Source organism: Leopardus geoffroyi, chromosome C2 (assembly GCF_018350155.1).
Source record: "Leopardus geoffroyi isolate Oge1 chromosome C2, O.geoffroyi_Oge1_pat1.0, whole genome shotgun sequence".
Taxonomy (NCBI): Eukaryota; Metazoa; Chordata; class Mammalia; order Carnivora; family Felidae; genus Leopardus; species Leopardus geoffroyi.
Genome location: NC_059333.1, coordinates 95,247,798 through 95,264,265, shown reverse-complemented (window position 1 = coordinate 95,264,265; position 16,468 = coordinate 95,247,798). Strand labels below are relative to the sequence as shown.

Genomic DNA, 16,468 nt, shown 5'->3' with positions numbered 1-16,468 from the left:
GTGGCAAGGATAATTCCAATTTTATACCCTGGTAGAGGATGCATTAGAAAAAGAAAGGGTGCCTTTTATTCTAACTGCAAAGGAGAGTTTAACCTAGGTTATTTTTCTTGGTTGATAATTAAGAAACTGCTAGGCTAGAAATTCCATCCATATCCGAAATTTTGAAAATATTTTACTGTTCAGCTACTTTCAGCCCCATCTACGTCACTACTATAAGGAAAAAAGTCTTTAAATAATGCTCTAAAAGAGAAGTTCATGCATTGCTACGAGAAGCATTAAAAGGTCAGGAAGATAAGGATCCTCATACCCATTTTTTTTTTTAATTTTTTTTTTCAACGTTTATTTATTTTTGGGACAGAGAGAGATAGAGCATGAACGGGGGAGGGTCAGAGAGAGGGAGACACAGAATCGGAAGCAGGCTCCAGGCTCTGAGCTGCCAGCACAGAGCCCGACGCGGGGCTCGAACTCACGGACCGCGAGATCGTGACCTGGCTGAAGTCGGACGCTTAACCGACTGTGCCACCCAGGCGCCCCCTCATATCCATTTTTATTCCCATTTTAAGAAGTGGGTGTTAAGAAAATGATGAAACAAACCAAAGCACGCAATTATTTGTTCTTATTTGTATACTAGTTGCTCCAATCCCAAATTTAGCACTGTCATTTATTCAGTGATCTAAATGTTTCATCTTCTTCTAACATGTGAACACCCACTCTAAGACTTGGGAATTGTTTCATGGAATAGATTGGTTAGTTGGGAGCTGGATTATGTTAACCACACCCAGAAGTATTGGACTAAATATGAGCCCCAGAAGCATGTTCCCACATATGTCTAGAACTGCATGAAGCCCAAAGAAGAGCGCCAGCTGCCTGGAAGCCAGGGACCTTGGAAGATGTCACCCACCAGAAGTGGCTCAGATTTATGACGGCCAGGGAACCTCACATCGGGAGTGCTTGCCGACATAGCCGGGTTGTTTGCACGCCCAACTACTGTGTTTCTTTCACTGCTAGAAGCCTGGCTAGGAAGCACAAGGGAATTAGGAGGTCTAGAAAACCACCTTGATGACATCTGCAAAGATTGGCGCCCAGGAGTGTCATGGCTTCTGAAAGCTCGGGAGCTGTGAACTAGTTCTGAACAGAGAGGATAGGCCAGGAAACTCAGTGAGGAAGACAAAGAATAACTAGATAACAATGAGGTCAAAGCAGTTAAGTTCACATCGGAACGTGCTGGGCAGAGGCGGAAGGTAGGACGTGGGAACTGCTCCAAGCTTTTCCCCCTTCTCTGGTACATTTGTGCATGAGGGAGCTGCATGGGGGAAAGAAGGAATTCTGGGATGCTTCGCAAACAATCACGGTCTTCTCCAACGGGATCTGTAGGTGTCCCTCTCCTAAACTCATGCTGGGGGCTGGGAACACTGAGGACCATGTAGTCACACATCAAGGAAACATCATTTAGCGATGCAACACTTCTTAGAGGCGTCGAGGTACTTGGAAGGATGCGTGAATTCATGCCCCTCCTGCCCCAAGGTCCACAGGAGTCTCCAAGGCCCTCCTTACTTGCAGTGATGGACAACCTAGGGTTTGTCACTTTGAAGATGTTGGGAGAGGACACACAAATGACCTTAGATCCCAACTCTTGAGTTGGACTACGTCCTTGGGAGCGAGATCGCCTGGGGGATCTCACTATGATCCTTGAGGCTTCCTGAGCCTTCAGTTGTTCTTCAAGACCAACTCTGTTAGGACAAGCTGGTCCATCTTTCTTCTGCGAGTGATGCTCCAACAGGAGTCTTGCTCTGGAATCATTAATTTCGGCAGGTGATACTGGCATAAGCTTAGTGGAGCCTAGTTTTTCAGCCTTCTGAATACCTGCCATGATCAGGAGCTGTGAGTCTGGCTTAGCTGAGGGTTTCAACTTGGCAGGACTAGAAAATGGGTTAGCAGTGGAGGAAGGTGGCACATCTCTACCAGCCGGGATGCATGTCAGCTGCTGTTGAACAGCATGGTGATTCTGCGTAGCTGGAAGGATAGGTGGGTTATTAAAGAGTCGGTGCTGGACCTGGGAGTTGGATCACAAAATTGAGTTATTGATCTAAGAGAAAGAGGCAGCTGTTACAGACATAGGTAAATACAGATCGTATTAACAGACTCTAAAAGAAAGTGATCCAAAACATTCTCTATGTGAGATCAAATGATTTTCTCTATAGGTTCAGATTTATTCAAGTCTTAAAAGAAAAAAAATTTAATTTCTGTAAGAGTAGCACATGGTCATTATAAAAGACTTACACAATATATAAGAATACAAAAAAGTTGGAAGAAAAATCCCCGCAGCGTCTACTTCCCTTAAACAATCATCATTAACGTTAGGGCAATGTCATTTCAAGCATTTGCTTTACATATATGAAAGAGAATAAGAAAACGAAAAGACAGAAATATTTTTAGAAAAGGAGGATCTTATGTAAGAAATCCAGTTCTGGTGAGACTGTGGTCTAGATAACTTGAAAAAGCTCTGGCTATAAATACCTGAAGATACTAGAACGAAATATGAAGTGACATAAACACCATGCTCATAAGAAACTACAGGAAATCACTGGGAGCCACAAGCAATGACAGAACCGAAAGCCAGAGTGTTATGTGTGTGAGATGACACAGTGACTCCTGGGAGGGATGTTGATCCTGGCTGGAGTTATTATTTTGTTTCTTTGCTTTACCTCACCTCCCCCCCACCCCCCACCCCCACCACGCAAATAGTTTTTAATTAGATTTTTAAAATAGCTCATCACAGAGCCAAGTTCCTGAAAATCCATCCTTAGTCGGGTAGTTGAGCAAATGAAGAACCATTACCCTGGAAGTATTTGCAAAAGCAATACAAATGACCTCTGATCCTAGAAGGGACGACCACAACCACAGGTCTGAGACCAAGGGTGTGTCCATTTGTACCATAACAGAGCAAAAGAAGGTTAGCAACGATGCTGATGATAACTTTGAGGGTCTAGGTATGGAAAAGAAATGATTCTACCTAAAATTCCTTAAATCTTTATTAAATCATATTCTTTCATGGGAAAGTCACTTAATTCCTCACGCCACAAACTCATTTGGACTTCTGTGAGAAAAATGGTTTTTCTACTTCCTGTTGTTGATCACAAAAATCCCCTGTATCCGAGAAGATTAAAAAACAAATACAAAACACGCCAAAACCCCCAAAAACGGCCTGGAAAACAAAAAACCACTAATGGATTAAGGTGTCTTGCCAATTCTCTACAGAAATAATATTATGGCCCTTTCAGAAGCAAAGCACGCATTTCTCGTGATGAATTGTTTTCCAACTGTATAGAGCTAGTTCAATTCTCTACTTCTACTGGATGAACTCAATGTAGCCAATAGCCTGGTCAATAGGACATGGTGACACTTGCTAACGTACTTACCTCCTTGGCCCATGCTGGTTTCTCACTAGGACTCATCCCTTCTTTGTAATGGTACAGTGGCTTCTTCTCCACAGGCCTCTGCTCCTGCCGCTGGTGCTGAAGAGACACCAAATAGTCTCTCTCTTGCTTCAGCTGTCTCTGTAGTCTTTCTGCTTGTCTCTGTTCTTCCAACTGTTTGCGCTTATATTCCTATCCAGATCAGAAAAGAGGAGCGAAGAAAAGGCCAAATCACCATATGGAAACCATCGGCCAGCACTGGAAAAGCATGCAAGGGAGCCGGAAGAGATGGTAACAAGGGGCCTTAATGCTAACAGGGAGGCGCCACAGAGGTAGGCCACAGCCAGGGGTTAGAACTTAGTGAAAACACTGTTGCTTTCATGGAAATCCCTACAGAACACCACCCATTGCAAAGTGACTTGCCCCTGAAACGTGACCAAGAAAGTGGCAATAATGAGGACATTTGGATGGTCAGCACACAACCCCTAGAAGGAGTCATCCACTTCCTGATTTAGTAATTAAACCATTCAAACATGTCCAATTAAGTACAAAACTAAATAAGCAGTTACAGATAATTGCTTAAATCATCTTCTGTTTAACAAAACTTGGACCAACAAAGGCCATTAGCAAGCGTATGCACAGGCTAAAAAATATCACAGTGCTGCTGAATAAGTTCAGTTAAAAAATATGTATCAAGAAGCTCATTTGGAGAGCAGTGCAATAATAATAAAAAAGTACTTCAAGTGGAAGCCGTGTGAGCAGGGAACACAAAATGTTCCCATCATAAGGGTAAAACTAATAGTCTGCAAATGAAATATGACTGCAGAGCTGAGTGGGCTCTTACAGAAGAGGTGCATTTTGCTGTGATTGTATTCCAGCATGTTGCAAATGACCTTAAAAATTACTCCGCGATAAACACAGTGGCTCTCAAAAACAGTCTGAACTTGTAATAAGACAGGATTCATGCTAAAGTTTCACAAAGAGGCGGAGTTAATAAGGAACACATAACGTGTGTCTCAAATGTATGAAGACGGCAAACTAGGTCAGGAGATGTATTAAGTTTCCATGAGACTTTCTGAGGTCCACGAGGCTTGGAGGATTCCCCTCTTGTGGACTGGCATGTTAGGGGGATACACACAGGGACACACGCACACACACGGTGAACACAGAGCGGGTTGCTGGCCCTTGGCTTCCCCATTACCAGAAGTAGAGCTTGTTCATGCAGTAGCTGCTGTTGCAAGATCTCTAACTGTCTCTGCTCCTCCTCTAACTGTCGCCTGATGTACTCCTGGAGAGGTAGGCAGCAGAGAATTCAGAGGAACACAAAGAGAGAAAGAGAGAGAAAGAACCGGTAATTTCAAAGGTGACAAGAGCTGCCGAGTAAAGTGTGGAAGGAAGGAGTGAAAAAAATACCCAGACACCTCCTCACCAAACAGGAAAAGTACTGAAGCCAAAGCATTTCAATGCAGTCAAAAGCACAAGCCCTCTACCTACAGCAGCCGACAGAGATGGCTCAGTGCTTTGTCCTTACGATTTGGTTTTAATCGGCTACATCTTAAAGCTTTTCATTACAGGTTCCCTCTTTATGGGCTACCCGGAATTAACAACGCTATAAAGTTCAAAGGCAACTGTGCAAGCAGCAGGAATAAAATAATTGTTGAATGCCATCGTGCACAGTCTTTGTAATGGAACCATCCTGCAGAGCGCCACCGTGCTGCTGTCAGAACGCGATTGTAACAAAGAGACTGGGCCCTGCATCCATGGCTCCGTCATGGAGATGGGAGATTGCAGGAGTGGAAAAGCCCTTCTAAAGCAATGAAAGATGTGGCTCGTTCATTACGCCGTGGCGCTGCCTTCAAAGTACATACCCAGGGCTGGGAGAACCCTAAGATCAAGGTATGTCAGGGGACTCTGGCCTGGGTAGGAAGCGAGGCTCAATGAGTGGGCACTGCCAAGGCTGTGCATTTGACTTCTTGAATAGGTGAGAAGAGCAGCTCGAGAAAGAGTAAAAACCTGCTTAAACTGAGCAGTCCTAAGAGAAGGTGACCCACACCCCAGGGACGGCGGGCGCTGGAGCTCACACAGAGGCCATCTGTGGGCTCCATCCCCGCTGTACCTGCTCGTGCTCCGCGCGCCGCCTCTCCTCCTCCCGGCGCATCTGCTCCTCGTAGTGCCGGCGCTGCTCTCTCTCCTGCTGCTTCCGCAGCTCCTTCTCTCGCCGTTGTTGCTGTGGGGCCACAAGCGGACAACCATGAAGGAAAGGGGCCTGGTGCTGAGCCGTCGGGACAGCAGCAGCGAGGGCTGCAGAGCCGCAGACGTGCCCTCTTCTTCGGAGATGCCTACGTGCCCAAAGGCTCTTTCTGTCCGGTGCTATTGGGGGACTCGCTGGCAGGGATGGGCTGATAGCAATTCAGTGTCACGCCCAACACCCTGTCATTTCCGATGCAAGTACTCTCCAGATTTTAGTCCCTAAGAAGTTCCTGTTAAGTGCATTCTCCCTATTGGCTAATGATGGTTTTCAAACCAGGGGTAGGAAACATCAATGCAAAGTAAGTTACTCATTACATATCATCAAACTGTTTAGGAGATTCTGTAGGTTTTAAGGGGCACCTGGGTGGCTCAGTTGGTTGAGCTTCCCACTCTTGATTTTGGCTGAGGTCATGATCTCACAGTTTGTGAGATTGAGCCCCACATTGGAACCTGTGCTGACAGTGTGGAGGCTGTTTGGGATTCTCTCTCTCTCTCTCTCTCTCTCTGCCTCTCCCCAGCTCCCTCTCTAAATAAATAAACTTAAAAAAAAAACACATTTGCAACGCTCATGTCATTCAATTCTTTTGACACCATGTAGAGCAATTATTTCGTAGATAAAAGAAAGCAAAATCCAAAGAAATAAAGTGACATATTCAAGGCCATACAGTAATTAATGGCTGAGAGTACAACAAAATTCATTGATTCTGACCCTGTCCATTACTCTCTCCGATACATCATGCTGCCTGTATTTATTTTCTGAAGAATTCACTTGTAAGTGTCAATTTCAATGTCTCACTCAAGTAAGACCTTTAAATTCATCATCATCTCATACAATCACCATGCCTCTGAATATGGACAGTGTGGTAAGCATCTTTCATGCTTTATCATATCTAATCTTCACAAAAATCTGCTGAGGTAGGTATTATTATCATCCCCATTTTATATGAGAAAACCGAAGCTCAGAGACATTAAGCGATTGTTGAAGGTCATCCTCACGTTCAAGGTCATGCCCAGTAAGTGGTGGAGTTTGATTTCAAAGCCAGGCAATATGACTCCACAGTCTGAACTCAATCACTGCAGAAGATGAGGAGGCAACAGGGGGTGACAGAAAGATGACAGACGAATCCAGCTCTTCATTACATTCTCAGAAAAGGAGAACATCTTAGGAACAGTTACAGGAACCAGCGTTTGCCAATGGGACAGTATCGTTCCCTAATCCCTGGAGCATCTGCAATGTGTAGGGGCATGTGGGAGTTTTTCTAGTTGTCTCTATGACCAGAGGACATGACTGGCGCTTAGCATGAAGTGTCAGGGATGCTAAAACTCCTGCAATGTACAGGACAGTCACACATTACAAAGTATTTTCCTATACCACATGCCATCCGTGCTCCTTTTGAGAAATGCTGTAGCCCTTGGTATTGGATCTCTGTACTGGCATTGGGAGTTCTTCTTCCTCAAATATGAGGTTTGAGGGAACCGATTGGAGGGGGGCGTCCGATTCTCTTTTAACATGTTTTTTTTCCTCTTTTAACATTCTTAACAACACGTCACTGCCTGGCTGAGAAAATATGAGGTATCGAAAACAGAATGGATTGTGACTATATCACACTGACAAGCCAGCTTTATACAACCAGGGAAAGAGCCTTCTAATACAAAAGCTCTCTGTCACAGCCACAGCTCACCCAAGCAGACATTCAGACCTCCAAAGAAGCCCACAAATGAGGAGGCCTTCCTAATGTGGCCTCCTCCTGCAATCCGTTGAAACTGCTGTCTTCCAATGATCTCTGAGGTTTGGAGATAAGCTACATTTTTTGAGACTCAACATCTGTCACTTCCAGATCAACAATTATCTGTCCTCCTCAGATTGTAGGTGATAGGGAGCCATTGGAGGACTTCCTGCAGTCAAATGCCATAACCAAACTTGCATTTTCAAGGGGCTTCCTAACAGTCATGGGAGGAAGCATAACTAGAAGCTGGAATACAGTGCTAGGCCATTCTGTGGGTACAGACAGAAAATAACTGGGCACCGATGAATTAAGCAAAGGCACTTGGAGCGTCCATATTCATAATCGCTGCTGAGAATGGAGACACAGCCAAAAGGAAGACAGACTAAAAGCTATCCAGGTTTCCAACTCTTCTAACAGGACTGGAGTGGATGCCAAGTTAGAAGTAGAAATTAGAATTAGGCCAAAACAGAATAGGCAGGATTTGGGGACTATGGGGCTTGTGAGGGTGAGTGGAGTTCCTGGCCAAGGAGCAGAGCAGATGGTTTGAAACAGAGAGGAAAGGCAGGTGTAGGGAAAGGAATGAGGGGTGCGTTGGGGGATAGGGATGAGTCAAGCTCCAGACATGTAATTATTTGTTTTACAGAAAAATAATACAGGAAGATGCGAGTAGAAAACATCATCATAGGAACTGACTGAATAATTTGGACTACAGACCCAAAACAGAGATCTTTCCAACACTCAACCCAAGTGAACCAATGCCAACACAGAGGATAAAATAATTATGTGTACAGATCTGGCTCCTGGCAGGAACTAGCCCTAATTTAGCTAACATTTCAAGATTTTTACTCCCACCATCGGTCTCTTTCTTGACAAAAAAAAAAAAAAAATAATAATCAAGGCTTTTGAAGATTTAGCTGATTTTTATGTGAAGGATTTGTACATTTTCAACCCCTTCGCCAGGAATCAATACTGTTTTATAATTACATGCCACTCAGGTCCTTGTGTGAGGTGTACAAAGTATTGATTGCAACTCAAGAGGGTCTGGGCTTCCCAAGTACTCTGTAGTTTCTGAGAAAGACACTCAGAAGTGACTAATAATTAATAATGATCTCATTCAGATCAGCTGCTGCTAACGCATGGAGGCATCTGCCAGGGCTTTGGTTCCCGTGGCGAGGTTGGAAAAATAAATCATTCCCCAACCTTCTGAGGGCACCTTGCCAATTTCCAGCTGCTGTGTTCCAATGTCAACGCCTTTCCCGGAAAAATCTTTGCTTTCTTTCCTCCTGGGCATGGAGCTGTTTTTGGGTACATACCAAAACATGTCACAGAAAGACCAAGTCCCCGACCTCAAGCAGATACCTCTACAAAACCCTGAAGACTCTTATTAGAAGCAGCTCCTTGAGGGAAGGCTTATGCTTGATTCCCTCTGGACCCACAGCCTCTTATGTGGGGCTAGGCAAGTGGCAGGTACACAGAAGATTCTTTGAATGGAACCAAGTAAGAAAGATGGGACAAAGAAGACAACACAATATCTTAATTGGGGGCATCGTCTGTCTCATTAATCCTTAGAGTTTGTATCACATTGTGTGTTAAATTGTGTTTATCCGAGTATGTCTTACCTACTCTACAATCTAAGATGAAAGCTATTTGTGGGCAGGGTCTCTGTTCCACTCCACTTTTTATCTCCTACTAAATCCCATATTGGGCCTGATACCATTGATATCTGTTGCAATGAATACTGTAAACTGAGTACCCAGAGAAGAGGAGAAAGCCTGGTGGAGCCTCAAACCACTCCTCCACCCTTCTATGCCATTCTCAGACCAGAATGTTCTTTTATGCTGAGCATAGACAAGACCTGAGAGTGTTTATCTAAACAGAGAGCCACCAACAACTAGCACTGGCATGGTACCTATTTGCCATCTTAAAGAAAGGTGGGAAATTAAAATAAGGGAAGAAGAGTCTATGCATCTCTAAGTTGCCTTTTTAAAAATTCTTTTATTTATTTATTTGTTTGTTTGTTTATTTATTTATTTTTAAATTCAAGTTAGTTAACATATAGTGTAACAATAGCTTCAGGAGGATAATTTAGTGATTCATCACTTACATATAATACCCAGTACTCCTCCCAACAAGTGCCTTCCTTAATGCCCATCACCCATTTAGCTCATCCCCCCACCCATCCACAGCAACCCTCAGGTTGTTTCCTGTATTTAAGAGTCTCTTATGGTTTGCTTCCTTCTCTCCTTTTATCTTATTTTTGCTTCCCTTCCCCTGTGTTCATCAGTTGTGTTTCTTAAATTCTACATATGAGTGATATCATATGATATTTGTCTTTCTCTGCCTGACTTATATACTCTATACATCCACGTTGTTGCAGATGAAAAGATGCTCACCATCGCTGATCATCAGGGAAATACAAATCAAAACCGCAATAAGCATTTCTAAATTTCATTCAAACTATGCATAAAGATGACAGTGGTCCTGCTGTCAAAAAGGAATGGCTTAAACCAACCATCCTAACACTTTTGGCCGACATCCTACCTTTACTGAACTGCCTAGAAGCATGTTTTCATCCACATTTTCTTCACAAATCGTACCACTTAAAATTAGACATTCTGTGAGGTCTTACAAGTGTCTTAATTTTTTTCCCCTGGGTGGGGGATGATTGATAATATCCACTCTGAAAATTTCTGAGGCTAAAATCAATATTGCCCTGCTCTACGGAGTAGGTCATGGGGGTCTTGTTGCCCCACTGTCTTCTATGGATGTTCTCAAAGAATAATTTTGGTTTGGGCAGCTTTGGTTCTCCCCTTGGGTGTTCCCCTCAGGTCACCTCCAGGTGGAGGCTGTGTGGCTGTATTTCAAGTATGTGAACTAGTTAGTTTATTTTAATGAAATAATCTTGTTTCCTTGCTCAGGGAACCCTCAAAGGTTATACATTTATTCCAGACTGATTTTGCAGAAGTTTGCCTCCTCAAATTCTTGCAAGAGAATATCACCTTAACTCTTACATATTTGATTCCTATCGAAGTTGTAACAAATAATCCTCATGGCTGATTGTCACCAAAGTTCTGGTGTTGATCTTTCTTTCCTTTTGTTTCTTTAAATGCTCCTTTTAGATTAAGTTTAACCAGCAGAAACGTGTTACCTCCACCAGGGTGCTCTGGCTCTTGTAGAAGTGACTTTTTGATGAGCTGGCAGGCCATAAATTGCATTTTATTTTATTTTTATTTTTTTAAATGTTTATCATATTTGAGAGAGAGAGAGAGACAGAGTGCGAGTGGGGGAGTGACACAGAGAGAAGGAGTCACAGAATCTAAAGCAGACTCCAGGCTCTGAGCTGTCAGCACAGAGCCTGATGCGGGGCTTGAACTCACCAACCGTGAGATCGTGACCTGAGCCGAAGCCTGATGCCCTACCGACTGAGCCACCCATGTGCCCCCTATTTTAATTTTTTTTAAGTTTATTTATTTATTTTGAGAGAGAGTGAGCATGTTAGTGGGGGAGGGCAGAAAGAGAGACAGGGAGAGAGAGAGCCCCAAGCAGGCTTTGTGCTGTCAGCGTGTGGCTTGATTCCACAAACCATGAGATTATGACCTGAGTTGAAACCAAGAGTGGGACACTTAACAGACAGAGCCACCCAGGCTCCCCATAACTTGCAGTTAAAGTGTTATCAGAACAGCTGAAAAAAGCTAACCGCTGTGTTTATGCTAGGAATATCACCTCACACTTCATTCATGGCACTACTCCAACCACTACTAGGCAAGGGTAGAGGTTCCAAGTTATCTCAGAAAGCTTACTTGAGTAACAAGTTTACTCTGATCTGATGGACAACATGAATCTCAAACCACTCGTTTGCCTCTCTTCTTAGTTGCTAGGGTCAGACTCTCAGAGTCGGACTGGTGGCCCCCTCAGGCACCTGCACCTGGCATTCTGTGAACTGACCCTACCCTGGCTTTGCCTTGTTTTTTCTCTTCTGCTTTACAGTCCCTTCTGCTTAATTTTCTCATTTACTTTATTCTTAGTTGCCATATTAATCTCTGTAAGCCACCTTTCATCCTTTTTTTTGGAGCAAAGAAGAATCGTAAAGAAGGGTATACACAAACAAACGAGGAACAGATCTTGGATCTCCAGGGATTTTGAAACTTCAAAGCTTCCCTTGGAAAGATCAAAATGAGATAAACAAGAAGTCGTAGACTTGTAATTTGGTTCTTCGCTTATGAAGATGGCATGTGTGTTGATGACCCCTGAGCAAGTGGTTAAAGTTGTTTTTACAACATGGCAGTCAGTTTGCTCTGATCCTGCCACAACCTCTCAATGAAGAGCTGTTGAGGCAAGCAATGGTAACACACACGCCGGCTGGGACCGAAAGGGTAACAACACAGTCTCCTTTCTAATCTAAAAGATCTTACCTTGCACCAGAGCAAACATGGCTAAATAAAGCCCACCCACCATTCAAGGATATGGAATCTTTTAAAAAAAAAAGCACAGGATTACAATCTGTATGTACGGCATCATTTTTACCTAAAAAAGTACTGTATTGTAGATTATTGTAATCAGAGCCTCACATTAGCTCTGTCAGGTAAGTGAGGCAAATGTCGTTTTCTTTATTTTCCTTTTCAGACTCTCAGGAAGGTTCATTACCTTGTCACTGGCCACGTGGTAAGTTCAGGGAAAATCATGAAATGAATACAGGTCATCATATTGGGCACTGTCTGTAGGCGTCAAGTGTTTGCTTGGTTGGGTGCTCGGCGTGTTTCAACTCATTTGATTCCACAGCGTGACTACAGACTTTATTATTATTATTCCTAAATGACGGATAAGCAAATTGAGGCGCAGCAAAGTAAACTGTTCCACGTCACACAGCTGGGAAATGGCAGAGCTTGGAATCAAGCCCAGGTCAGTCTGACTCCATGCTCTTTCCATGAGTCCATCTGACCCCATGCCCAGCTTCTGTTACCTGGAAGAGTATTCCAGCAACTGGAGATGTAGTGAGATGTACAGTTTAGAGTGTGCAGGGAGGGATGGAGCAAAAGATACCTCATCTATCCTACCACCAGCAGCACTTTCTTCAATATCCTTCAGAATTTCCAGATAGGAAACGTGGCTGCTTTTTTCTACTTACTGAATGTTCAGATTGAAATTGAATCTTGTTCTCGTGACATTCTGGTAGATTTGGGGCTCTGGGTCTATCTTTTATATACATCACATTTCCCAGTGGAGAGACTCAGAGGTAACACCTACATTTGGGAATTAATATCCCGTAGCTGCAGTGACGTGTCACTGGAGGATGAGGGGGTAGGCAAGAAAGGCCACAGGGCTTGGGGAAAGAACACTGGATCAGAAATAGTAAGACTAGATTCTGGTGTTGCTCTGCCACCAAAGCAAACATTTAGACCACAGTCTCGAGAAATATTTGTTTAACAAATGAGTGAATGCTATATGACCTTGAATAAGTCACCTTAACTCAACCTTGAACATGGGAGCAGATTAGGTGATCTCACAGGTTTGTTCATCCGACTCTAAGCAAGGATGTGCTGCATTGCTAAGCAATCTACTAACAATTCAGAATGAGAAGTGAAACAGAGTAGAATTCTGGTTTGCTCTTGGACAGCTCCACTTACTTTCAACCTGGGTGACCTCCTGGAAGAGGTGAGAGGGGACCCCATTGAGCGTGGAAGACCCGAGTCAGCCTCCAGAAACAGGCCAGCAGCTGGCACGGGATCAAGTCAGGCTCTGTGGCAAGTACCTTCAACCATCTCCTCGACAAAGAAGCTCTCTGTTCAAAGACACTCGGAATGAAAGGACCCAGTGTGGTCTTTTGAAACCACTGCACAGCCCCCTCACTTAAATAGGACTGTTCTGTACAAGCCTTACAGCAGCTGTATCGTGAGGAGAGGTGTTCAAGCATTTGGGCATTCTATTCACCCATTTTAACTTTTGCTAAAATTTCGGTTTTGGAAAGACCAACCACTTGCAGCGCAAGGGCATGATACCTTGCAACTAACACCAGGATTCTGAACAAACACCATGTAGTGCCTTCTATGATGCCAGGCAGCGTCCCAAGCCCTTCACTCATACTGACTCGTTAGTCGTCACCACTGCCCTGTGGGGCATGTTCTGCTGTCACCATCCCCATCTGACCGATGAGGAAACTGTGGCAAACACAGGTCAATATCCTGCCCAAGTTCGCCTGCTAAGTGCAAAGCCAGGACTATACTCTATGTCTGGCTCTTGCCAAGCTCCCTCTAAGGATTCAAAAGAAGCTGGCCGAGACATCTACACATATGAAGTGAAAGATGCTGTCTTATGCTTTTACAAGTGGCCATTTCCCCTTCCTTTTATCCTCCCTTCCTTACCCATCTTTTCCTCACAGAATACAGAGAACCAATGAGAAAGCTAGACCAGCCAGATAGGCCACGTTCTTTTCTTTTTACACTTACTTCATACTACTAAAGTTAAACCATCCAACCTACCCATTCAGAGCTTTCCCAGAAGATTAACTTCCTAAGTGAAGCTCTTCCTTTGGGTTCCCAGGCCGACTTTTGATCAGTAGGCAGCCCTATGGCTAAGCACCATCTGAGTACCTATGTGCTAAGCAGATCTTCACGCGTGTAGCCCAAGGAATGAAAGTTTGAAACAAAGCTGCGAGAAGGCTTAATGACAAATTCTGGTCCTGCTATTCAGCATGCTATTAAGCATGGTCATGCTCCTTATTATCTCCAAGCTGCAGTTTTCCCCCAGGGGGAAGGGCCACCGGGGTTTTCCTGGGTATCATATAGAAAAGCCAGAATGACATCCTGAGGACCTATGACTCTGTAGGTTAGTGTAAAAGTCAAGTGCAGTTGTGACTCCAAATTCCTTCTGCCATCCTTTGGAAGCCTTAAATGAGACTCTCAGTTGGGAGAGTGGTATCCTATGAAAACAAGCCCATTATGGCCCAGTTTATTAACACAGTGCCTACAGAGAGGGCCACTCCAGCACATCTGGGATAGTACAGAAGATGCTAAATTGCATCTTACATGGAAAGGTTGCAGGAACCAGTGATAGTGGGAGAAGGAGATGATCATTGTCACAGACATTTCTGGGGCTGGAGGGGAAGGTCATTTAGTTTTCTTTGGCATCACTTGTATTAATGCAGGAATATCAGAAGGACTTGAATCAATAACAGGATGAATTTTCTAACATTAGGAGCCGCTCAGAAATAGGACATCCTTCCTGAAGCCTCTAAACATATAAGCAGAGATCATATGTTAAACAGGTTAAACGACTGAGGCATCTTATCAAAGGGATTCTTCAAGAGAAGGATTGGCTGAGATCACTTTCAAGGTCCCTTATGTTCTCCAGCCTCTATGATTCCACAAAACTGCTCACTGAAGAACACAAAAGGGAAATGAAAACAATCCAATCTAAAAGTCATGCTGAAATTATATTGTCTGGGCAACTATTGCCGTAAAAGTTCTATGGCTAGGGACCACTAAGAATACTGATGGTACAATACAGAGATGCAGGCCAGATGTAATAAAAGAGGTTCCACAAAGATCCCAGATACTGGAAGGCAGTCTGTAATGCCCATTCCATGCTGTCACTGAAAAGCCATCCCTGCCATCCACCTAAGGTGCTCTAGGTACGTTGATGGTCAGGAACTGGCTAACGCAGGCTTTTTTCCAGCATGAAATGCTGTAAGTGTAAAATACTGGCATATGGGGGCCCCTGGGTGTCTCAGTCAGTGAAGCATCTGACTTCAGCTCAGGTCATGATCTCATGGCTTGTGAGTTTGAGGCCCGCATCGGACTCTGTGCTGAGAGTGTGGAGCCTGCCCAGGATTCTCTCTCTCCTCCCTCTCTCTATGCCCCTCCCCAACTTGCCCTTGCTCTCTCTGTCTCTGTCTCAAAATAAATACACTTTACAAAATAATAAAAAAATAAAATAACATACTAGCATATCTTTCCATTCCTTGGAAATGTAAAAAGGGATCTGAAAAATAGGATTTCAAATATTAGTAACACTTTAAGCTGCCATTCAGGAATTTCAGCCCAACTGCTTTGCCCTACTGGCAAACCCCTCCCATCACAGTGTCCAAGGGCCCAAGCAGCATGGCAGGTAAGTCAGAACAAGGAGCCCTTCTGGGATCCACCGAGAGGCAGTGTTCCATACGGCCGTGCCGACCACATGGCCTCCTGAAGCACCGGTGTGACTTACACAGGCGTGCGACCACAGACCACCGTCAGAGACCCGTGGGCAGGCCCCACCTAGGACAATGGGCACCCAGTTTGCCTGCCTGGCTCCCAGCTGATTCACAATCTCTGTTCAGTTATTGCAGTAAAAGAACAAAAGCCCAGCTAGAAAGCATTCAGTCTTCGTGCTGATGCTAATGACATTCAGGGATAAAGGGCTGCTTTGCCTCCCAACTGAGGCCACTCGCAAGACACATTAGGATGCCTATGGTTAATGACTAAGTGAATTAAAGGCCGTTTCTCAGCAGTGCCAATGAATTAATACCCCAGGCCCTGAATGGGGGAGTTATTCTTGTTCATGGTGCTTTCTTCCGGTCGAGGGCCTGGGAGTATGGTCCGGTGGGTGGGAATGTGCACTTGTGAAAAGCCGCCCTGATTTCCCTGTCTCCCGCTTCTGTGCGCTGAGCTTGCTCGGGCCACCTTCGACTGCAAGCACCCTGAAAAGATGACTCAGGGTAGCAATGGCAAGGCAGACCATGGGAAACAAAGATTTTTCCCTCCCTCTGCAACTCTCTTCTTGAACTTACTTAGGTACTTGCTCGGTGCCAGGTACTGTTCTAAGTGCTTTCTGTGTATTAACTCATTCAATCCTCAAAATTATCACTATCCCCTTTTATCAACAGACAACCTGAGGCAGAAAGAAGTCATGTCTCTTCCAAGATCACAAAGGCAGTAAGTGGTAGAGACAGATTCAAACCCAGGCAGTTGATTACAGTACCTTTGACTGCCTTGGTCCTACCTTCTCGGCGAAAGGGTTCACTCCTAAGGTACAGTGCCCTTGATGCCCAGAAGCTTACTATTGAGACACAACAAGATTTCTATCTTAGGGGTTTGTTTT

At 44.3% G+C, this 16,468-nt stretch overlaps 2 protein-coding genes across 12 annotated transcripts in view; both read right to left on the bottom strand.

Annotated features, from left to right (window-relative positions):
* The window catches only part of TNIK (TRAF2 and NCK interacting kinase), a 396,267-nt gene that overhangs the window by 73,552 nt on the left and 306,247 nt on the right, over positions 1-16,468 (bottom strand). For 7 of the 11 annotated variants that reach the window (XM_045502990.1, XM_045502979.1, XM_045502980.1 and 4 more), the window contains exons 13-15: positions 5,533-5,643; positions 4,618-4,704; positions 3,420-3,608 (exon numbers count right to left, since the gene is read on the bottom strand). In XM_045502990.1, coding sequence (XP_045358946.1) covers positions 3,420-3,608; positions 4,618-4,704; positions 5,533-5,643 — 387 coding nt within the window. The remainder of the gene's footprint in view (positions 1-3,419; positions 3,609-4,617; positions 4,705-5,532; positions 5,644-16,468) is intronic. The other 4 variants (XM_045502982.1, XM_045502986.1, XM_045502988.1 and 1 more) reach the window with 1 other exon arrangement.
* On the bottom strand, positions 545-6,735 carry LOC123611252. The gene is made up of 2 exons (XM_045502991.1): positions 6,725-6,735; positions 545-2,142 (listed from the first exon to the last, which is right to left on the bottom strand). The coding sequence occupies exon 2, from the start codon at positions 1,868-1,870 to the stop codon at positions 830-832; it is 1,041 nt and encodes a 346-aa protein (XP_045358947.1). The 5' UTR covers positions 1,871-2,142; positions 6,725-6,735; the 3' UTR covers positions 545-829.

Coding starts and splice junctions, on each gene's coding strand:
- LOC123611252 (XM_045502991.1), bottom strand. CDS start 1,870: ATGGCAGGTATTCAGAAGGCTGAAAAACTAGGCTCCACTAAGCTTATG.